General features: G+C 39.3%; 1 protein-coding gene across 8 annotated transcripts in view; it reads right to left on the bottom strand.

The window, feature by feature from the left end:
* The window catches only part of slc4a4a (solute carrier family 4 member 4a), a 75,896-nt gene extending 52,984 nt beyond the window's left edge, over positions 1-22,912 (bottom strand). For 5 of the 8 annotated variants that reach the window (XM_089130137.1, XM_089130142.1, XM_089130140.1 and 2 more), the window contains exons 1-2: positions 17,197-17,383; positions 11,350-11,523 (exon numbers count right to left, since the gene is read on the bottom strand). In XM_089130137.1, the coding sequence (XP_088986263.1) occupies positions 11,350-11,523; positions 17,197-17,383 (361 nt within the window). Of the gene's footprint in view, positions 1-11,349; positions 11,524-17,196; positions 17,384-22,417; positions 22,533-22,632 lie in introns of those variants that run through there. The other 3 variants (XM_089130138.1, XM_039649898.2, XM_039649902.2) reach the window with 1 other exon arrangement.
* Between the last annotated feature and the right edge of the window lie 2,359 nt (positions 22,913-25,271).

The following is a 25,271-nucleotide window of genomic DNA, read 5'->3' as shown; positions in this document are numbered from 1 at the left end:
AAACGTATGACTCACAACACTTTGGTTTACAACTAATAAATATTGAATTTGCAGCTTTCAGACTATGACAAAATGATGTGTAACATGATGTTTTCTCAGTCTTTTATAGATGAAACATTTAACCTGTATAAGAAAGAAGTCAAATGCTGGTTATCACTGCTGTGTGTTTCACATCAGTCCAGCAGTGATGAGCACAACAGTGATTAAACACATTTGAGGCGTCACATGCCTGTGATGTGTGGCTCTTGTCTTTTGTTTGAGGCACAAAGGAGTTTTATTCAGAACAGCTATTGTTCTTTCACTTGACTGCCTCCCCTGCCATCTCCTACTGACTTCCTGACAGTAACTGATACCCTGAGCACACCAGAGCACAACTACCACTTTCTTCACAACGACTTTCCTACATCATGGAGAACGTACATCCTAATGATTCTTTGAATAGCTATTTGGGACAGCTAACTGCCTGAGTTTTCATTTTCCTCTTTAGATTGAACTTTTCCACCCTATTAGCAACATTTTCTAGCATACATTATGTCAGATAAACATTTATTGTTATTCAGTTTGTGATTATGTAACTGTTGGCAACAACAAAAGGACAGAATCGTCGATGACCCACAAGTCAGACAAAAGCTTCACATGGACCCTTATGTATGTTCTCCCTTTCTCATCAGAAAGTGATTAGATTGAGCCACTTAAAGGGTTAGTTCACCCACAAACGAAAATTCTGTCAGTAATTACTCACCCTCATGTTGTTCCAACCCTGTAAGACTTTCGTTCATCTTCGGTTCATCTTTTTTTTTTTTTCAAAAAGTATTATTGTCGCTTGATAAACTTATAGTTGAGCCACTGTGGTCACTTGGACTAATTTAACAATGTTTTTACTAACTTTTCTGGGCTGGCAAGTTTCATTAACATAGAAGCCTATGGAGGACTGAGACAGCTCTCAGAATTAATCAAAAATATCTTAATTTGTGTTCCGAAGATGGACACATGTCTTACGTGGTTGGAACAACATGAAGGTGAGAAATTACTGACAGAATGTTCATTTTCGGGTGAACTATCCCTTTAACACTCTCCGATTACCTTATATGCCTGTCACATACTGTACTTCACAAGAATTTTACCATGACGTTTGTGTTGCTCTCTATAAATACAATTCAAATTTTGTGAAATCTCTCTTTTGTTATCTGAAAATGTATTTCAACACTTGACCCTCCTCAGATGTCAGGATTAGAGCGGAGTCAATACAGGACCAGGAATACAGGGAACAATCTCCTGCTGGAACATTGTTTCTGGACAGTCTGTTTGGTCCAAAATTCAGATGACCATGCACATGTGCTGCTCTCAATGAGTGCAGATTGTGCTGAGCCCAGACCAGGAGGCGTTCCATCAGCCTGTAAAGGTTTCAGGACCTGACGCCAACCTGGCAATTTATGTAGGCAACCACTGACAAATTGTCCGAGCAGACCAAAACGTGGTGACCTTTTATTCGGGGACAAAAACGGCTCAGCACGTTGTCGACTGCCATCATTTCTAGACAGTTTATGAGTAGGAGCTTCTCTCGTTCTGACCACTGGCCAACGAACGGTCTGCCCTCGAACAGCGCTCACCATCCCAAGGTGGAGGCATCGTGAACACCACTCTCATACCAGAGGAAGTCCCCAGGCTTACACCTGACTGGTACCAGTCGAGTGTTCACCAAGATTTTAGAGCTGTGACACATTTAAGATCGACCTTGAGCCGAAACAGACCAGAGGCCCATGCCCGAGGTGGTACTCGCGCTTTTAGTCATAACAGCAGCGGGTGCATGCGAAGCAGACAAAACTGGAGTACTGATGATGCTGAGGCCATGAGACCCAGCATTTTCTGAAACCTTCTGAACGGGATTACAGTGCCGCAGCGGAAGGATTTCGTGATGTGCTGAATGTTCAGTCTGCGCTCTGGCGACTGTCACGGTGTCATAGACAGTGAGTTCAGTTCTGTGCCCAGAAAAGATATTTTCTGACTGGGAGACAGCAAACGTTTTGCCCAATTGACTCGGAGACCTAGATTCTCGAGATGTTCGAGTAATATGGTCCTGTGTTCTACGAGCTCTGACTTTGATCGAGCTAGAATCAGCCAATCGTCTAAGTAGTTCAAAATTCGCATCCCTTGAAGTTTGAGGAATGCGGGAGCTGCGTCCATGCACATTGTAAAACCGAACGGTAGGACTGTGTATTGATGTACCTGGCCCTTGAAGGCGAATCTCAAGAATCGCCTGTGACGTGACGCTATTTGTATTTGGAAATACGCGTCCTTCAGATATATTGACATACATCAGTTACCTTGGCAAATCTGTGCGATGATTTTCCTGGTTGTGTGCATTCTGAACTGGCGTTTCACAATCACTTTGTTCAGCTGTCTTAAATCTAAATTGGGTCTGAGACCCGTCTTTCTTTCGATACCAGAAAATATCTGCTGTAAAGGCCCCTTCACTCTGAGCTTGAGATAAAGCTCTATTGCCCATTTGCTCAATAGTTTTGCTATTTCGGCTTGAAGTAGATGGGCTACTTCGGTTTTTACCGTAGTTTCGACTCGCGCCGTGTAGCGGCCGGGACGTCGAGCAAACAGCAGCAAATAGCCTCTTTTATAATGTTCAGCACCCACTCTGATACTGGGGGTAGAATGAGATCTGGGCTCTGACCACAACATAATGGCGATATGAGATGTAGCAGTAACGTAAAGACTGTGAGCGAGAGCGTGGTTTCTAGTACCAGCCTTGACGACGGCGGCGGCTGTGGCTGGGAGCTTCGAACATACTGCTATTTTGAGCAACCTGCTGTGGAGCTAGAGCACTTCAGGAGGAAGTGCTTCATAGCCTGTGACGTCTTCTGAACCTCGATGAATCTATCCTCGAAATCTTTGATAGATGATCCAAAGAGGCCAGCTGGGGAGATGGGCACGTCGAGGAACACAGAGCGCTCAGAGTCCGGCATCTCAGATAGTGTCAGCCTAAGGTGTCTCTCAGTGACAGTGAGGGAGGCCATGGTTCACCCACTTGCCTGTGCAGCGGATTTCACAGTGCGAAGAGCCAGGTCCGTAGAGCTCCTTAGATCCAGCACTCTGATACCTTCCAGTCCTTCCTCATCCAATTTTTGGAGTAGGTCGGCCTGGAGTATCTGCAGTATGGCTATCTGCAGTATGGTTGAAGTATTATGGCAAGCTTTTGAAGGTAACACCGTTTTAGCTCGCCGTCCAGCAGACTTCTTTCACTGGAGGAAGATATTGGTATCCTCTGTCTTTCGCACTGTCCACCACAGAGAATGCTGCTGAGATGCACACTCTGTCTGAAAAGGGGGCAATCCAGGACTTTGAGACTTCTTCATGAAGCTCAGGAGGAAAAGGCGTGGGCCTAGAAGGCGGTGGGACACGGTCCTTTTGCAGGAAACATCCGTCCAGCCGATTGTGTGAGGGCTGCACGGGGACATCCCACTCGAGGTCAAGCTCCCCATGGCCTGTGAGACCAGACGCATCAGTTCCAACTCAATGCTGGCCTGTTTCCCTGGCAGAGGAGGGGAGGTCCACAGAGCTCGCCCACTCCTCACTGTTCAAAGCCAGGATAGAGCAGCTGGCCTCCTCCATAGATGCAGCTGCCTTGTCGTCGTCAATGGTGGAAGCTGCGGCGGATGGAAGCCGTTGTCCGTCGGCGAGCGACCCGAGTGAATCTGGCGAAGTTGGCAGTCGAACTGGCAAGCTGTCATGGGTTGGAGAAGGCTCAGGACCCAGTGAGTACGGCGCTTTTTACGGCGCAGCACTGTAACGGGTGGAAGTGCAGTCTCGGTAAAGTATGCAGGCGAGTCCTCAGAGTCACTTAGGGCAATAGCTCGCAGTGAAGGCAGGCACCATCAGCGAGCGCGAGAGCTGCATGATCCTCTCCCAGGCCGGAAACGCAGATTACATGGCGATCCCCATCACTGAGTGCAGCTCGGCGTGAGCATCAGGAAAGAGGGATCTTTAAAAAGATGCTAGCTTTATAGAGAGGACAGAGAGAGAGAGAGAGAGAGAGAGAGAGAGAGAGAGAAAGTGTGAGTCGCAGCGGCGATCTGTGGATCTGACGTCACCAAGGACCTCTCTCGATAGGCTGCTGCAGTTGCCGCAGGACAGCCAATAGGCACGTGAGCCGTCTTGCCTATGTCTGCTTGCTGCCGCAACACGTTTTACATTAATTCAAAATTAAGGATAATATTTGGCTTCAATATCTTGTGGAAAAGAGGTTTTCCCCTAGTGTAAGGTATTATGCAGTACGAGAGAACCTCTCGTAAGAGAACTTAAGTTGTATTTTTAAATTTAATAATCACATTAAAACCATGTCAAGATTCCCGTTTTCCTGACTCGAATTTAAGACCTCCTAAAATCAAGAATTTGGTTAACCATTTAAGATATTTAAGATACTTACAGTATAACTGAATTTAAGACTTTTTAAAGACCCACGGTGAATATTTACTTTTTATTCACGTATGCAAAATACATTTTACAGTTCACACACTATTTCTTCCTTTCCTGGAAAGAAAACTTATTAACTTTATAAGAGTTAGTTAAGGCCTGGATTTCCAAATTCTAAATTGTAGGTGTGTTGAAATTCACAATATATCAATAGTTTGTTATGATTGGTATGGTACACACAACACAAACAGGCACTCCTTTTTTATGATGTAGTAGTTAATAATATAAAACACTCAAAATGGTGTATTTATTATAGCAGATGAATAAAACTGAGAACCAAAACTTTCAGTGGAAGATAAATCACATGCAATTTTTAGACAACATAATAGACAGAGATCACTGTGCATCATAGAAGTGATAATACACAGTGTCGGTCCATTTATATTCACACATATCCGAGTGTGATCTGGTCACTTCCTGCTCATTGGGAATAGTGTGTCGGAAGACATGTGGTCAGCTATAAGCACCTTTAATCCCAAACATCCCCCAAAGCACAGTCAGAGGAAGCAGCATGTCCAGACACTCTCTATGCTTCAATAATACATGTTCAACTGCTGCCCAATATTATCATACACAAAGCTGACAAACATGTATACACTAGAATGTGATAATCCATCCAAAACAACATTCAACTAAACAGTGTTTCCACATTCACATGCAGACCATGATTATCCGTTACTATTGTAATGGCAAGAAGACAATTATTTTGTTCATGTCCGATATTAACTAACTAGTCAAGAATATAAAGATTTGTTATAGCTGGCAATCACACATATGGGTCTGACTTAGGTAAGATTAACTAATAATAACCTGCAGTGGAGGAAGAGAATAACTGTAGTTGAGAGGATTACAGTACACCAGCCCTCCTGCCTCTGGGTTTAAGAGATCTCCTGTGGGACATCTTACTCAACAGAGGGTCTGACTGGCTCCCATTGATGAAGTTTAAAATTATCAAGAGACACAGAGAGAAGGGACAGAGCATCCATTATAAATCAAGTTAAAACTAAAAAATAAACTTTTAATCTTAAAAATCAGTGGTGTGATGAGAACGTCTTGAATGTGACTTTTCTTGAATAAAGATTTTGCTTGGATCCTCTCAATGCAAAAAATACACATACTACATCACTCACGCTGTTTTTATAAATAAAATAACTTCGGCACTGAATCGCTATATTATGATTCTCATTAACGTGGGGGTAAAAATGCACCCTCACTATTGCAATTATAATGGGATTTTGCCAATATTGTATTTAAAGTTTACCTCATGTAAAAGCAATACTTAGATCAAACTAATGCGATCAATCTCATAATTGTACTTTCCATATTCAAATTAAATTATCTTTATTATCTGTATTTTATGTGGTTTGCTTATTAATTCCTAAAAGAGCAATCATTACAGTTTAATCTAATGCCAGGGACACACTGAACACACATACAGACTTTTCAATGACTGGAGCAGATTTTAACTACGACTGTGAACACCGAATGAGCACAACTGTCTCTTACTCAGCACGTTTAGGCATGATCAGTCGTAAGTTTCAAACTACATTTATAATCAGACTTACAGTCGTTAAGTGTGTCCCCGGCTTAAGCGTTATGTTAATGGTCTTGTGGAGTGATTAACTAAGCATATTAACTGAAACATTTACGCAATTGTGCTATGCCGCAGCAAGCAGTCTATTGTAATGCTGTCAGGATACGCCATCTAAGCTACGGATATGATAAAAGGTTAAAGTGAAACAAGCATTTGCACTTTTAACAGGGTAACCATGTTTAGCTACATAACTCAAATTTATATCCATGGCAATTTTTTCATATAAGCTATGTTTATCTGTGTGGTTGATCTTAGCTGCACATAGCTTCAGGCCATGCTCTGTCAGATTATTTATCATCTCAGGCACACATGGTCATAGGCCACTAGCATTAAGCCAGTCGGGTAGGTAGCCTAAGCACACATTGATATTAAAACGTGCGTTCTCTTGGCTCTCAAAAAATAAACCACTTGTCTTGCGGGTGGTGGTGTCCAATCTCGTTCTGTCTGTGTTCATATGTATAAATCCATATCTGGGTGCAGTAGCTTGTTTTCTCACTCAGCAGCACGTGTATATATGTTTGTATTATATTGTTTATTTCTTCAATTAACCTGTGCAACTGTGCAGGGTAAAAAGTTGCTTCACAAGTGTATAACAATAGTCTCTGTCAGCTGTTTCACAACTGAGCTCCAACGTAAAAAATCTAGAGCGACTAAGAAAAAGATGCCCAACTTTGGCATTGGCTGTACAGCCTTATGCTATCTGGAAAAAGATGTTTGTGTTGGGGAGGGCTCTGCACTTTTCTCATATCTTGTCTCCTGCTTTGTTGGGGGGCTATTTAATGTATGTTATTTAATGCATGTTATGCAGAATTTATTGAAATCGTATTCAGTTTGAAATCCATGTGGTTTCTTGGCTGGTTTCCCCAGTTTCCTGGTTCTGGTCACCTCGCCAGGGCGCCCACCTTCCTTCTTTTGCAACCGGGCTTAGGACCATCCTTGGCGGAGAGGACCGTCCTAGGTGGAGTATAAATGGTTATAAGACTCCTATCCATCATCGGCAATGTTTTCATAAAGATCATCCAATCGAGGCTACAAAAGCACTGAAAAGAGACCATCTCACTCTTAAAACTCTTTCTTTCCTCACTCTCTTTCTTTCTGCAACTCGTATGAATGTGTGTGTGTGTGTGTGTGTGTGTGTGATTGTGTTAGATATTAGTTTATGAGTTAGAATAATCAATAAAGTCTTTTTTGGAATGAACGCTGGACGAGTCATTTGCTCGGCCGTATAAGTGATTCTGTTAACATTCCCTATTAATTAATTGATAATTCCTTTTGAGCTAAATCGGAGTGCCTGGACCCTTGAATACATATTATTATACGCAAGTTGTCTTACAGCATTGAAGACTGAACACGTCCCACAAAAAGTCATCAAACTCCTTAAAGAATTCCAACAGTCAAGTGCGAATCCGAAACAAGCTCTCACAGTTTTCCATCCAAACAGGAGTCCGTCAGGGAGATGTGGCCTCTTCAATATTGTGGTGGACTGCATTATGAGGAAAGTCTTTGAGGGCAAACAGGGCATTCAATCTAATGAAGATAACTTCGACAGATCAATGTCGAAAAGACCAAAGTACTCACAACGGATGTTTCCCAAGTAATCTTCCACCTTGCCGGGGTCCAGATTGAACAAGTGCAACAATTCAAACACATTGGTTCGCTGGTTTAGGAGAAGAAAGTGGCATCTTCTATGGAGACCAACACCAGAATTGGGGCAGGTAGCAGTGGCGTTCGCTTCCCTTAACTGGTGTTTGTGGAAGAGAAACAACATCTCGACAAAGATCAAGATCCGCCTCTTTCAAACGCTGATCCTACCAATTATTCTCAATGAATCTGAAACATGGACCTTGCTCCAGATGGATTTGACCAAACTTCAAGTTTTCCAAATGCGATGCCTACACCAGATCCTGGGAATTTCGATTCGCGACCGCATCACCAACGACGCAATCCGAGACAGATATCAATGAAAACCAGCCATTGACGAGCAGATACAACAACGAAGGCTGAGAAGGTTTGGACACATGTCTAGAATAGATGCAAATCGAATACGACACCAACTCTTATGCAGGAAACGACCAACCCAGTGGAGAATCCAGTGCACTGCACCCAATAAAACATGGATCAAGCAAATTGAAGAAGATCTGAAGAACCAGCGGCTTGACCCACAGCAGACAAGAGTAGTTGCCACAGACTGAAAAGCAAGGAGACAATTGATCGAACGAGTTTGAAACCCTGCGGCACCCACAGCAGCATACTGGTTGCGAGGTTGCCTCCCCCAGATGCCAGCTAGGGATCAAAAAAAAAAAAGACGTGCAGCAGCAGCATGTCTTACATGCTCACAGCAATGTCTGTGAATGTACTGCAATAGAAAGTCTCAGTACTTGCTCTGCAGCGGCTGCAGGGTAGCAGATCTATTCTGCCAAGACCAAAAATATTCACATTTCCATGTATGCAATCTCTCATAGTTGTCATAAAAGAAATGTATCACAATGAGCATAAGACTTATTTTTAAATAGACAGACATTTAAAAATCTTACCAACCCAAAACCTTTGAACTGTAGTTTACATGGAGAATATAAATGTATATATTATTTACAGTGTGTCAACGTTATTGATTCTTAATGTCATTTAAAATGCACAAAACTTCAAAGCAAATTGAATCGAATCACTACATCTGATAGATACTATTCCTCTTAACAGATGAGAAGAGAAAAGATTTGAATATAACATTAAGAAAACAATGGCCAGTTGCAATCTGCCGAATCATTAGCAATGATCTCACACAACACAGAGGAGAGTTTCCCATCTATATTTGGAGGCATGAAAATGAACCATAGTGCTGGTACTATGAACCATAGTGCATAGCACTTAAGCAGAATTCATCCTAAAAACAAGGCCAGTTTAAAGAGATACAATATGCTGGCTTTATTTACTCAATCTTATGTCATTCCAAGTCTGTTTCTTGCAATTACAAAAAAAAAAAAAAAAAAAAAAAGATAAATAAAAAAAAAAAACAAGGCCTGTAATTTTGTAATTTTTACTGACAAATCATCTTCCCCTCCCCAGGTTACCCGCTGCAACCAAATCAGTTGATTCAGTTTTGTGAATCAATAATTCATTGAAAATACATGACTACAAAATATATACAGAAATCATGCATTCTCTCATGAAGTCATTTGGCTAGATTCTATGCTGCCTTTTTGTAATTTTGAAGATTGACTCACTCAAAAAAATCAAATTTAGTATTCCACAGAAATAATGAAATATTTTTCATTCTTGGGTAAACTATTCCTTTATATAGTTTTTGCAATTAGTTATTTTATTTATTTTACATCATGTTCACATTTAAAATGGATGTGCAGTGTTATTTGCTGCAGCCTATAAAGAGGAAGATTGATACTAACAAACATGCATCCGTATTAGGGATAACAATCAGGAAGTAATCCATCTATAAACAAAGGTCAGTACTCACGCTGCTCAGGGTCAGAAGGCAAGGAGCCAGAACATTGTTGCATGTGGGACTGCCCTAATCTTCTGCATTATATCAATTTCCATCAGAAAATCCCTTGCATAGGAAAAGCAGACACTGACACACTTTACAACAATATACGTGGACAATTTTGCATGTACAAAACATATACGCATATAAAAATGAGGCTTAATTCTTTGTGTAATAATGTATGAGGGCTCACTCTCCCTTTCAGTTAACTTGTACATAAATGCAAGAATACCTAAACAGGAAGCCCCACCTCAAATTCACACCATTAGTTGAGACAAAAGTTAATTTGTCCAAATGACCCACAAATAACTTACTTATAGTTATATAAAATAGAATAGGAGAAGGTATTTTAACACTGAAAAAAAAATGACATGCATCCCTTTTAAGGATAAGGAAGATGATTCATAGAATAAAATATTTTTAAATATTTGGGTTAATGAGTTCCTACAGAATGGAGCTAAAATGGTAACACTTACTGTAACAATAAGGTTCAATTTGTTAACATTAGCTAACTACATTATGAGTACAAATATTTTTTTAAAACTAACATTAATATACTTTACTTTGCATAATGCATTAACTAATGGGACCAAATTGTTTAACAAGTGTATTGTAAAACAAGTGTATTTTTGGATAAAGGGAATTCAGAGGATAAATTGAAAGCCCAGAGATGGTAAGTCAGGTGAGCTCTGGGTCGACATCACTGTCAAGTTCTTGATTCTGCTTGGTTGCACTTGAGTTTCCATTAGGAGCTGAATACGTTTCAGATTAAGGTCAATAACCGAGTTTGTGCAGAGTCAGCACAGTAAACTGCACTGAAACCTTAGCAGATTTAAGAATTTATAAGAATAATCCAGCCAAAACTGCATCATTATTTACTCACCCTCATGTCGTTCCAAACCCTTATGCTATTATGTCTTCAGTGGCACACAGTCAAAATAAAATCAAACACAGCATCAAATGTCGTTAGTTCTCAAGTGTCAAGTAACCAGAAATAATGACGTCAAACCTGTACACTATAGGTGCCATATTTAATTTGAAACCTGCAGTGGAGGTGAATGTTGTAAAGTAAAATATAGAGCACAAATCTACTTCTTTGAGATTGACATCCCTGTGTTTACTATAAGCCAGTGTCTTTGTATGGACAAATTCTGTGTGAACACTCTTTTGAAGATCCCTTTTGTGTGTTCCACTGACAAATAAATAAATAAATAAAACCCAAATTAAGGTTTAAATTGTCATAATGGTTAGTACATGAAACATTTTTTGACCTATTTTTTAGACTGCACCATTTTAAGGCAACACTTTCCTTATATGACCTTGCAATCATCATGTTCTTTCTCAGCCTCTCCCTCGCTTAAGTGATCCCTTTCACCTCCTCTCTTCCTCCTCATTCTCCCTTTCAGCTATCACATCATTAGAGAGCATTCAAAGTCCTGGCATCCAAATCAACAGAAACGCCTCCTAAGTGATCCTCCCTTGGGCGTATAATACCTCACCATTAGAAATCTCAGAGACACACATACTACCGTCAGGCAATCGTGACCCATTTGGATGGTTATTACTTACACGCAGGGGCCCTAGCCCTGCCTGTCCAAACACACTCATCCACTGGCTAGGCAGCTCTGGATATCTGTTCTGACAAAGTAGAGTCAGCAGCAGCCTTGGCTTGTAGCTGTGTGTCTATCTGTGTGTGTGTGTGTGTGTGTGTGTTTGTGGCTCTGTGAAGGAGACTTCAGCGTTAATGTGAACTGATGGCTCTTTGGCAAGCGCTTACTGAGTGGTTTGAGGATGCTGTTGCTGGCCTCCTCATTGTTCTCTGCGTCTGACCTGTCTGAAGTGTTCTCAGTCACTTTATCCTTTCTGTCCTTGTGACTGGTGCGCCGGCGATGACGTCTCCGTCGACGGTAGCTCTTAGGCACATGCACACCGATGTATATGGTGTGGTGACCTGAGAGAGTAAAATTGAGAAGATAAGTCAGGCTATTTAGATCACATGACATCATCCAAATGTTTTTTTTTGTAAGAGCAAGAAAACAATTGCTCCTCAGCATAAGCACACTGCCAAAAAAAAAAAAAAAAAAAAAAACTTAATCATTATTTTTGTCTTATTCTTTTATAAAAACAAAAAAACATGGACCACAAACATTTGAACGTTAGTGTAAATTGCCTCACCTTTCAACAACTATGTTATGTATGTTAAAACAACAAAGTAGTAGTTAACTGTGTTTAAATCCAGACACATTGAGGCTGAGAGCACTTTGGTATTTTAAAGAAATAAGTGTAACCTCTCACACCAGGGTCCAACTCGACCCGCTCCAAAGCGGGCCTCGAACCCGGGTCTCCGAAAGGAGAGTCAGGCGCGCTAACAAGGAGGCTAAAGACTGCAGCCTCTAACGTCTAGCGTCTGTCGCTAGAGCGCCTATTGAGATCGGGAAGTGAGGTTTAAGCCTAGTTCACACTACGTGATTTTAAGCCCGATTTAAGCCCGATTTGCAAATCGTTGAGTCGCCGACAAGTCAGGGTGTTATCGCGTGCAAATCGCGGGCGATTAGCGGACGATTAACGCTCGCCAATCCGTTAGTGTGAAAGAGCCAACAACGCATCAAAGACAGCTCGCAGACAGGTCACCGAGCTCAGAAAAATATCTAGCCTGCTAGATATCTCGAGCAGTCGCGCGACTCAATCTCAGTGATGTCATGAGTACAGCCAATCATAGCAACGCATGGGTTGAGGACACCAGGTAAATCTTACTTTTTCTTTTTTGCATTTTTTTTCTCAGAGCAGATCGTCGAGCAAACAGTGTGCAGCACTAGTTTCTGTCTGACGTCCATATTCGCGTGTTATGTTCTTCTCTGTAGTTTCGCGTCATTTCTGGTTCGTTTTATTGCGTGGTTTTTCGTTACAAAACATGGTTTCTAGACCAGATAGAATCGTGTTGTTGTCAACTCGTTATTTGTTTGATTATTTTCAGGATTTAGACCGTACTATAGTACTGAAACAGCTCTCATTGAGTCACAAATGATATGCTCTTATCATCCGATCGTGGTTGTATCTCTATGCAGTGCGTTGTTAACTCGTGTAGTGAGTTACCTCCTGTTGTGGATCAATCACGTTGTGTTGTGTGGTGTGAACAGCTAAACAACTTGAACACTCATGATTTCACTGAGAGCAAGTCATGTAATGTGAACTGCACAGTTCAGCCCAACATTTTAAAATCATGTAGTGTGAACTAGGCTTTACTCGCACAGCAACTACTAGCTGGCCTTCGTTACACTCACCCCCCAAAACCTCACTCTCATCCGGGTCACGGCACCAATGTAACGTCTCACACCCGGGTCCAACTCGACCCGCTCCGAGCGGGCCTCGAATCCGGGTCTCCGGCATGAGAGTCAGGCACGCTAACAAGGAGGCTAAAGACTGCAGCCTCTAGCGGCTGTCGCTAGAGCGCATATTGAGATCGGGAAGTGAGGTTTACTCGCACAGCAACTACTAGCTGGCCTCCGTTACATAAGCAGGTGCCTTGGTGATGGAATTAAGCTGTGCATTGCCTTTAGTGAATGAAATGCAAACGCATCCCTGACAAAATATGCAAAAACAATGCTATTAGTGGCTGCAGCTTGCTCTGAGTGAATTCCCCTTAGTATATCAAAACAGCCCTTGATGACGTAGATAAACACTTACAGAATTAATTGACTCAGCCAAGTCAAGTAAATACAAAAATGTCAGTCCTAACATCGTTGCTGTCATGAGATAAACAGCACACTTCTGTCAAGATAGCACAAACCACGTGACCATCCCAGAGCTACACACTTCAATATCTGTAAGATAAATAATGTGTAGTGTTACTGAGGTCAGGAGCAGAGTACCGACTGTTTCCTTGCGGCCCATTGGTTACGGCATATGATGGAACCTGAATAAATGGCATGACTTCCTCAACGCAATTTATGCAGGAAATTGTGGATTTCACCGGAGGGGTTTGCAGTAGACAGTCAAAATATTTTGTCTGGAACAGCTAGCAGGTAGTGTGGAACGTACAATGTTTAGATCCATATCATACAGACACTTTCCATGTCTCTCCCCCAGTCACATTAAAGATAAACACTTGTTAGCTTTTGATGCAAAACATTTTGACAACTAAAAATGTTGAGGTCTAAAATAACAAGGATTAGATTCTGGTCTACAACATGGCAATCTGTGTCAAAAATGTTCAGCCCAAGTATTAGACTCGTATTAGACAGATCGATTAGAGACTTCTAAAACTTTAGTATTTAAAGAGTTACATTGCTGAAGCATGTCTCAAATGAAGGTTTCATAAAGCAATTAAAAGTATGACAAAAAAAATAAGTAAAGTAAAACTAAGTCGAAGTCATTTTCATGTCATGTAGGATTTATTCAGGTGCATCTGTACTTGTTTATCCACAGCCAATTACAAGGCTGTCTTTACATCTTCAGCCCAGCTGTAGGGCCACAGGTCACATAGTGATCATGATTCACCCCATCAGAGAGACTAATAGACCACCACAGTGATTTATAAGCCTCATGACATAATCAAGCATGACGAGGTTAAACGCAGGACAATCACTGCCATTAGGCGACAGACGAAGCCACTGCATTTTGCACGTCGCGAGTGACAGGCGGTAAGGTCGCTAGTCGGCGGTCCCAAGTAAAGTTTGTGAATGACATTCACGGATGTTACTCCATATTGAAGACAACTACCCACTGAATTGGTTGTCGCTCCAGAAAGTCACTCTTCATTTGCATAAAGTTAAACAGATCTCAACTTTGTCACTACACTGGACATGCCTTCATCCTGACGCCTTTTGTTGCTCATGTCGGCGGAAATCCCCAGCTGAAATGAATCGGATCGTGTCACTTTGTCACTGGTAGTGAGAATTCATCTTTAAATGGCTAGATAGAATAAGTCCAGATGACAATCAATGATATTAGTGGTGTAACGGTGCCTTCGTGTCACGATTCGCTACATATCACGATACTGAACACACGATACCATTTTATTGCGATACTCCAAGACATGATAACAAAAAATGCACGGTTAATAAAAATCCAAAATTTGATTTTTTCATTGTGGGTGTAAATGAATGGGATGGACTTGGTGCTGGAAACCCAATACAGGACAATAGAGACACCAGAATAACAATATTCATGATTATGAAGCTGAAAATCCTGAATTATTTCAGACAAACAAGCTTGCACTGTCACTGACTAGATATATTTAAAATAATGTAGGCCACATTTTACTGGTAACATCAGATATTTGGCATTATAAGGACCCACAAATATTCCCCATTGCATTATTATACATTATATTCAACATATAGCAGTTTAATGTAGTAGCCTACTGACACTTAAACTAGTAATTTCCATTTTGGGTGAACTATATACAATCTATAGTCACTATCCACAATAATATATTGATGCATTTTTGTATTGTGATATATTGTGACAACATACCGTTACACTGCTAGATGACATGATGCGGTAACATTCTATATTTGTTTCTTGCTAATTTGGTCTAAAATTACTTACTTTCCGATTAGTGAAAAAAATTTATCAATTATTTTATGCAATAAGAAAGGTACATAATGTCTAAACAGAAAAGAAAGTCACTTGGTTTTCAATCCAGTGTATCCTGAATTTAAGTGGAGATTTCTCCTAAAACAGTTTACTATATTCGACTCAATAGTGAAGATACTACTGCTACTGTTTTTATGATCTTATAATGATTTTCCTCTGAAATAGAGACAAATCCTTCATTAAACCTGCACGTTTTTTTGTGATAAAAGTCAAAACTGTCTCTGGGACTTTGAACTGCAGTGCTCACAAATATCAAACAAAGCAAAATGACAATAATTATCCACTGAACTTTAACACAAAGATCTGTTTGTATTGGTAAAACATAACCCATTCTTATAAATTATGCAAAGTGTGTTTAAACTGAATTCACAGCCCTGCTGTCTCTTTTTTTATACAGGATAATACACTCTCACAGTCAGCGAGAGATCACTGCATTTGGATGCAGTCCAAATTGTATTCCCAGATGTGACATGTACATCTGACAATTATTGAGTGTGTTAATCTAATTCTTATCTTATTTCATTACCAATATGTGCAACTTCATTAGTACATTCACAATAGATAATATTTAATGTTACAATCTAATTTGTCACAATGTCATAGTATGAATTACTTTTTATGAATTACCGTGATTTTTTTAATAGTATGATTTACTAATAAGTCTTCAATTATACAAAAAGCCTTTTGACAAATAAAAAATTCTAACAGATTTTTTTTATGGGGGGGGGGGGGGCATCATGTGTATGTGTACAAATCGTGTACTTTGAGAGGAAGTGACTTAATTATGTGGCTGTTTGTCTGAAGTTAAGAATCAGTCAAAAATGGTCTGCTCCAAGGCACATTCAGCATCTTTTCTGCAAACATTCTGGGAAATTGATTGTAAATTGAAGACATTTTGCTTTTTTCATTGCTTGTTTTAAACAAACAAACAAATGGTGCAGAAAGATCATCGAGAGCCATTTATGAATAGGGATCCCACCTATGCTGGGATGGGCGGGAGCAGATAAGGAAAAGGGAGTAAGAGCAAGGACTAAGAGAAGGAAAGGGAGAGGTAAGAGGGAGGGAGGAACCACACATAGTCGAGCCAGCTTTGTGCCAAGCTTCCTGTTCTTTCGGAGGGACCCTTTTCTATGCGACCATAGAAAGAGAGCTGAATTGGAGTGGCACGCAATTCGTCACTGGATAAAGCGTATTCCCTGATTCTGGCTGGGACATTATGGGCTTCAACATCTAAGCACCTTGTGTTACCACAGTAACAGAGCTGTTGAGATGGAGGGTACAAGTACAGAAGATAGCGACACGCTACTGTGCATGCTAATATAGATGCTAATAAAGGTCTAGGCTATATCTAAAAGAACTGCGACATATAGGCTCTTTGTCTAACAGACATATGTTGTTATAGTTTACTTTGAGGGCTGGTCGACATTTTTTTGTTGTTGTTTTGGGGATTTCTAAGACTAATGTTTCTACTTTCAACAGTAAAGTTTGGGGTCAGTAAGATTTTTCCAATAAAATTTTAATAAAATGAACACTTATTAACAGCAGTAATAGTACTTTTATTTAAATAGTGAAATATATGAAAAATTCAACTGTAATACAAAGTTTCTCTGGTTATGTTTAGAATACCATACTGACCTACTAGTACGAAAATATTCTGTATGCACAGACTCTGTATCATTCTAACTCTGATTCTAGTTGTCTGCCTTACAATAGATAGATTCAAAAATGTTTTAAAAAATAAATAGTGTGCTTTTCGAAGTACCTTCCCAAACATGTTCCTAAAGTACACTTTGATAAACAACACACACTAACACCCATTAAAATCTATCTTTGGACCGGAAGGAAACTGAGAGGGTAAACACAAAATCACCTTGCATTCATGGCCTTAAACTAAATCAGATCAAACTGTATCAAAGCAAAACCAAATGACTCTCACACTTCGAACATTTTCTTGGTTCCAAACTTTGAAAAACAACAAATTAAACAATGGAAGTAAGTGACTTTAGACTAAAAATTAGGTACTTACCTTCAACCTCTTCCTGATCACACAAGTGCTTGAGTAGCGAGGCCCCTCTGTCCAGCACGGCCTCATCCTCCACCCTATAGTAGTAAAAGAGGAAGAAAGACTGCTCACACTTCTCTTCTAAAGACAACGTGGAGCCATAACATCGCGGTTCATTCACTTGCAGTGTGTTTCTGCTAGTACTAGCCATTTTCCCAGGTTAGCAGGTACCGCTAACAAGGGGGAAGTCTTTGGTTCTGGATCCAGCCCTGGTTAATAGATGTGTGATGTAACTTATGAGACACGGTCCTGTTCTGAGGCTGCTGCCCTTGAGGGTACGCAAGAGCGGTCAGGTAGACATTGGGAGGGTAATCCGGTCTATGGGGGATGGGGCGGGCTGGTCAGCCTAGTAAGATGCTAATTGAGTCTGATGTACAGAAGGTGTGAGCCAGGCTGCCACACACAGATTTCAGATCAGCTAAAGAGCAATTCTAATGCTAATACAACAAGTTACACGTGGGTGGGATAAACACTGAGCATATACACAAACACTGTTTATGACAATCGGATTTCTCTATCTGGTCTATTATAATCAAAAGTGATCCACAACGCACAAACACACATATTTAAAAAGGCTGGAGTAAAAGTATGTCCACGTAGCATTAAATCAATAATGAAATAACTTATAATAATGATTATTAACCTATAATAATCAGTCCTTAGATGGAAAACTTTACAAACAAACAATGTGTACTGTATTTTTCTGGAAAATAAATCACACTTGACTGTAAGGGTCAAATTTGCAGTTGTAAGTAAACTTTCATCTGACCTGATCTGGCTAAAATTAGGTATTTCTCATTTGTTATTTGTGCATTCTCTTTTTATTTTATTTTATTTACCTATAAATTTGGTGAACATCACAATAATGTGCATGCATAATGCATTTTTGGCTATTTACTAACGAGTATGTGGTTAGTTTCACATGTACAATAACACTAATTTCAATATAAACACATCAAATGAATGTCTTTATTTGAGACTTCATCACACTTTACAATTGTATCTTGGGGACAATTTAGCCATTTGTCCACTATTGGGACAAAGATTTTTGCTCCTAGCGAGGTGTGACTGCTATTTGACACTTTAGGAAGAAGTCCAGATGTGAAACAATTCAGGCACTGACATTTCTCTAAGGTGAGGTAAGTCTAAAGGTGTGCAGAAAATAGATATGATGTTATTTGTTTTGATCACAATCATCTTTTCAGGTTTGAAAATGAAGTGAATTTGACCTCTAAAATCCATTAAAACCTTTTTTCCTTTTTTTTTCTTTTCCTTGAGAACACACTCAGATAATGATTTCCTCTGTGGGCTCCTTACAACATGAATTGTCACTGAATGTTTACAAAACCATTAAAACAAACCAAAATGTAAACACAAACAGGAAGGATAGAGCTTATTCCTCTGATAAGAGCACAGATCTCCCTGAGCGCCCAGTGTCACTGCATATCTCGACTAGATGCAATCAGGCATGCTGAAAAAATGCCAAGTTCAACCACTCAATTCTGTAACCCAGACTCATTGAAAAAAGCATGCCTGTTGTGGCATTTCTGCACAATGATATCACATTCCTTCTTGCATGTTTCAGCGAAATGTAAAATGAGTTTATTTTGTTGGTTGTCTAATGAAATGAAATGTCCTGTGAGTGGTGGCGCATCGAGAGGATTTTGTGATACGCAAACATGTATCAGTTTAGAAATCATGCACTATCATGATCATAAATTATTATGCAAGGAACCGCATGGATATAAGTCTCTGTTAATCGATAATCTGCCCCTGTAATCATAATTTGTTTTTCACCAGGAAGTCAAAATGGACGAATTTTACTTTTAATGGAATATTAAAGTGTTTGTTTTAAATGATTTACCTGTGCATAGATTATTTATGACTAGATTCATGTGCCTTAAAGGAGTAGTTCAATTTAAAAAAAAAAAAAAACTTTTGCTGATAATTTACTCACCCCCATGTCATCCGAGATGTCCATGTCTTTCTTCAGTCGAAAAGAAATTAAGGTTTTTGATGAAAACATTCCAGGATTTTTTCCATATAATGGACTTCATTGGGAACCAAACGGTTCAAGGTCCAAATGAGACTTTCAGTACAACGACACCAGACGATGAATAAGGGTCTTATCTAGGACCCTTCGAGTCATGACTCAAACAAAGGTTTGTTCATCTTGATGAACGAGTTTGAACAGGAGAGACACGAATGCTCTTCACAGAACAGAGCAAGGCTAGCTTATAAAATATAAGTCCTTATAAAACTTTAACTTTTTAACTTTTTTTATTTTAAATGACAGATCGATAAGACCCTTATTCGTCGTCTGTTGTCGTTTAAAGCCCTTTGAAGCTGCACTGAAACTCTCATTTGGACCTTGAACTGTTTGGTTCCCACTGAAGTCCATTATATAGAGAAAATCCTGGAATGTTTTCATCAAAAACCTTAATTTTCTTTTCGACTGAAGAAAGAAAGACATGGACATCTCGGATGACATGGGGGTGAGTAAATTATCAGCAAAAGTTTTTTTTTTTTTGTTTTTTTTTAAAGTGAACTACTCCTTTAATCTTTAATCAAAATAACTTCTTAAAAAAAATACATTTTTATAAGCTGTCGACCCCAAAAAACAGTTGTTTCAGGACATAAAAGTGGATCAATTGAGGTAGAACGCAACTAGTTCTCGAACTACTCTGAGAACTACGCCCACTGGTACACGACATGATATTGTAAAAATGCTACAGCTTAGCTTACATAAATATATAAAACTGTCATTTGGAAATTTGACTTACCACTGACAAAATGTGCACTGCACACGCAGAGCTAGGATTTACCCATTTTTTACACACAATTTACCCATTCATAAATGCTGATGCTTCTTTTATTGCCTGTATCCAATTGTCTCCTTAAACCGCTTTACGGTTTATGGTTCTGAAGCTTATAATTTATTTCATGGGTTTTTTAGCTTGTTTGCGGTACACCTTGTCATGCAGCAGCTTTTAGGCATTTTTCTGTCTTTTGTTATAAGTCATCAATGACAAGGAGGCAGCCTCTCACAATGCAAAGTCAATGGAGACAGTTGGATTTGTAAATTTTTTGGAGTTTTGCCAAAATGTAGATAGAGGAATGTTTTTCCTACAGCACATCAAGCTATAGGTCACCCAAAGGGCTATTTAACTTTAATAAAAGTTAAAAGCTAACAGTTAGCAATACACTAACGACCATTTAAAAAACTATATCACCGAGGTGGCGGTGTGTGGTGGTTTTACAATTAAACATGTTGTTAAACAATAACTAGCCTATATACGGTAGGTTTACTGTGACCCAAACAAGGTGTAAATTATTGTAGCACTTGGTTATCTGTGACGTAATATAATAATAGAAGACTGGTTAAAAGGTCAATGAATAGCCTATTGGCTAACACAAACCTTGTGAACATGACTGTCTAACAGCTAGACATTACACTCCGCATGGTTAATTCTGTTAAAAGCAACCATCAATAATACCAGATTTATAGATAGTGTCAAAAATAATAACCCGTATTATAATTCACAGACTTCTACAAAACAATCCTGTTTATTGTAATCTTACTTGTACGTAATGTACAAATTGTAGGGGAAAAAAATATCTTAGAAGCAAAACTAGACTCGATTAACCCAGGATTTGTTAAAAAAAAAAAAAAAAAAAAAAGTCACCCCTCTACTTTATTTGTTACAAACAGGAGGCAAAGAATATAAACGGTTTGGTCCGTTTGTTCTTTATCTCCTGTTTTGTAACTAATAAAGTGTCAACCTTTTTTGCATTTTTGTCCTGATATAAGTCTCAGCACCTAATCAGCTGGGAGAGCGTGTGAGTGTTTTGATTTGTTAAAAGGTAAAATATTTCTTGGAAAATACTTTTGTCGACCATTATGGGAAGTAGGCACAAAAAAAAAGGAAGGATCCGCATTCAAACTGCTTTTTGAACATCACACTCTGTCCTATTAGATTAAAACTGTCCCTCTTCCTCCCCCAAACTTCATTGCCACCTATGGAACAGATAGTGACACAGCAGGCTCACAGTCTCCTTCACATGAGATGAGTTCACCTCACATTTCCTTAAAAACACTTTGGTGTCAATTGGGTAAAGTTTAATTTCAGCGATGCTCTCATTGTGCAACTGATGACTGACTAGAATTAAGAACATATTTAAAAGTCTTTCCGGGTAACAAACTATTACAAACTAGCATAATAAACTAAACCCACACTTAACAACAAGCAAGACTGGTAAATGGTAACATTTTCAACTATTTATAAATAAATAAAATCTACACAACTAATATTCCCATTAAGGCAAATGAAATCAATTCGTTCTCCCTTTCTTTAAGTTTTTATAACAGTTTGGATTACATATCTGGGCTCACCTGAGAGAATAATTCTGCAATATGTTCTGTAGATATAGCTGATTTTTGAGAAATGGAACATAGGCTACAAAGGAGAAAATATAGGCCCAGGTAAATAAGTTTTCATAATATAAAGAAATTGCTTTAGATGTATGCTGAACATGAACAGCATTGACCTGAGTTTGGGTGTATGACTATTGCATGTTTATTATAGGTTATGGATAATTCCCATGAATGAATCACTCAATCAGGCCAACTTTAGTTCCAATCGAACTGTTAGTTAATAAGACCTAAGGTTTTGATGGCGCTGAAGGTGTTGACAAATTAGCCATGTATTGCATTCAGTAGCCAACTTGTTCTGATTAAGTTAGTTACCGGACATTACTAAAACATTATCCAACAGAATCTTTTCATAATTTGTATTCTTGAGCTAACCTATAGAGACAGTGGCAGAAATATGTAATTACTTAAAATTGCAAAGCTGTAATAACAACAAAAACAAACACTATAAAGAAAAACAGAGCTTGTGATGTTGAACTTACAGCAGATTAGATATGGAAGGGGACCTTCAGAATGACTTAGCTATATTTTATAAAGGTTTTCGTGCATTGCTATGTAGGCTACTGGAAAAAAAAAGTAGGAACGTGAAAACGCACAATGATAAAGTTGTCCCATGTGTGAAGACTCATTCAGATAAACAGTGGGGCTTTCTGATGCTATTCTTCTACTATGAATTGGATGAAACTTGATAACTGAACTGTAACCCGAATCACAGAACCGGTAAATATAGCAAACGTTTTCAGGATTTCTTACCTCTTTCCGGCACTCATTTTGTGAAGTTGAATAGCTGATAATTTATTCCAGTGGTTTGGTGTTTCAGTCCAGCACTGCAACGGCAAACGTTTCAACTGTCCGGTTACTAGGCGCTCTAAAACATTGACAACACTGGTTTTAGTTACTCCTTAGAATAACTTTTTCCAATAGCAAAAAGAAAAAAGTGACAAAGAAAAGAACATTAAAAAAAATACCTCCAGTTCTGTGTGAATGTGCCCCACCGCATGTGACAGACGCGCGTCTGCTGAAGCAGCAGAACAACTGGACGCTTCAAAATGCGCGTTTCATTTATCACTAGCCGCTGCTAGTCACGTCACAGCACGAGTGGGGTGGGAGGCCAAGAAGTTTACCTTGAGTAAAACGAGACTTACACATATTTCTCTGAGAAGACGGCAATCAAAATACCGTAATGAGACGACTGAACATGGTACACGCCTCATTGTAGACATAAGTAAACCGAGTATATAGTTTAATGTGCGCTCATTTGATCAACGGATTCAAAGTGGACCCGAAGTTTGGCGGAGGGATGAAAGAAAGCAGGTACTCCGTGCGCGCGCACCTTGTGGCTACTTCACGTTCACGTGAGATACAGCGACACCTTCTGAAGAAATCTCACACACAATCAGACAACATGTTATGTTATGTTGTGTTTATGTTTATGTTTATGTTATGTTATGTTATGTTATGTTATGTTATGTTATGTTATGTAAACCAAACAGAACGCTACTTTTGTGACACATACACAACACACAATCAATCTAGTGTAGTAGCCTACATGATATTAAATACACAGTCGGAGAGCCTCTCTCTGAAAGGTCAGCCATTCTTATGCTCTCCCCTGTAGGAAGAAAAAGCCAAATGTGCAAAGGGAGTGGACTCAAGTCCATATATGTTAGTTAGAGGATGGTTGGCAAGGTTGATTTTTTTATATAAGTCATATTTACATGTATGCACATTGTTGTCTTTAGTTTCTTTACACACACTCGAATCTTTGTTTGCTGTTGGTCTGAATCACATTAGGCAGAACACTGGGTGAATTAAACTTTGGTGGTGGTGGAAATTAGCCTAATAGCTGTTTTTTTTACAGGCCTATTTGCGCTTTTGTGTTTTGAACTGTAGCTGAACTTTTGCTAGCTTCAAATAATTTAGATATCAGTAATGTTCTTTAAGATTAAATTTGTTTTAATGATTCAAAGGTCTCCAACAAGCGGCAGATTAGATGAATGAATTCAAACATCTTATTTTCGAAGCATAATGACAATTGTCAGCATTTCAATTTATGTTTTTTATTTAGAATATTTTCTGTTGTTTTCATAGAGAGACTCATTTTGTAGTCCTATAAAATCCAGAAGAGATTTAGAATAAAATATATATAAAAAAAATTCTTTAAATGTTGCCTATATGTAGGCTAATATGCAGAAAAGAATGAAGACATTGTGAGTCTTCAAACTGTTTCAGACAGGCTGTAGGTTGCTATAGTCAGACATGGACAGAAGTAGGCTATGTGTATGGTGTTATCTGCAGGTTTTAAATGAGCAAAATAAACAACTGAAGGGATTTTGAAGGCCTTGTTGCTCGACTGACTTTTTTTTTTCTTGGCAGACACTCTTAATCCATTCTTTTGAACTAAAACATCACTCTGAGAGCTTTCTAAAGCATTTATTGTATAATGGCATGCAACAGTTTTGAAGTTTCAACTGTTTCTGAACATTTTTGATCCAGACAGTCTTGTTTCAATGTTTCATGTTTCATTTGGAGACTCCTGGAATCTATGCAGTTTTCCTCTTCTGGAATCATCCCTCTTTCCTTCTTGTTTTCCTTCTCATAAATACTATACTTTTACAAGACAAGTAGGCTACACTCACCTTCTCACCTTGAGGCAAGAGGAAAATAAACACACAGACTTTCAGATCAAGAGAGGATCTTGTCATTGACTCCAGGAAGATCATGTCACTTAAAGACTGCTTTGTATTGCCTTTGAGTTATGCTTTTTGGATGACTTCCAGTAAGAACTCTCAAAATACAAATCTATATCCATCAGCATACTGTTAACCAAACACTTGACCATTCGTGAACTCAAAAACTATCATCATCACATCTATAATAAAAAAAAGAGTTTTTGAAGGGATGAAATAGCAGTTTTAATCCATCATGTAGCTACATGACTCATTGGTATATCATCAATACGTAGGCTACTCTTTAGACTTTTGTAGGAGCATGAGAAATAATTTTGCACCCAATACTGTTATCATTATCATAGTTCATCGGTTGTATAAACAGAAACGAAGATGAAGAAGGCAATAAGGTAATATTTAATAAATCCAACGGGTAATCCAGACGAACAGTGCAACATACACATCCACAATTAGACGACACCGGACACTGAACAGAAACAGAACCGAACATATACAGGTGATAATGATGGTGATTCAGGAGTCCACACCTAAACAGAATAAGTGTCCATTAGAACAAATAAATGACTTTGGCAGACTATGACCAAACACAACATGTCCTCCCGGTTAGGCGCGACTTTTTGCCGTGGAGAAGAGGAGACGAAGAGGATGAGGGGATGGCAAAGGCGTAGTACAGACACCCAGGAGGAAGTTCTAGGGCTGAATGGACGACCGGGAGATTAAGGACGATCAACAAAGTCCAGGGTGGGGATGAAGGTGAAGTGAGCCAAGGGATGATGGCTCTTCTTCCAAGCCACAGCCAGAGTGTCCCATGGCAGCGTTGCTGGAGGGAGGAGCAATGGAGGAACACTGATGAGGGCCACCATGGGGTTTATGGGACAGGAGGCAATGACGGCGTGAATGGAGCCCACCGCGAAGCC

This window comes from Pimephales promelas, chromosome 4 (assembly GCF_988280905.1).
Source record: "Pimephales promelas chromosome 4, fPimPro1.hap1.1, whole genome shotgun sequence".
In the NCBI taxonomy this organism is placed as follows: domain Eukaryota; kingdom Metazoa; phylum Chordata; class Actinopteri; order Cypriniformes; family Leuciscidae; genus Pimephales; species Pimephales promelas.
The sequence above is the reverse complement of the archived record's forward strand: the minus strand, read 5'-3'. Positions and strand labels throughout refer to the sequence as shown.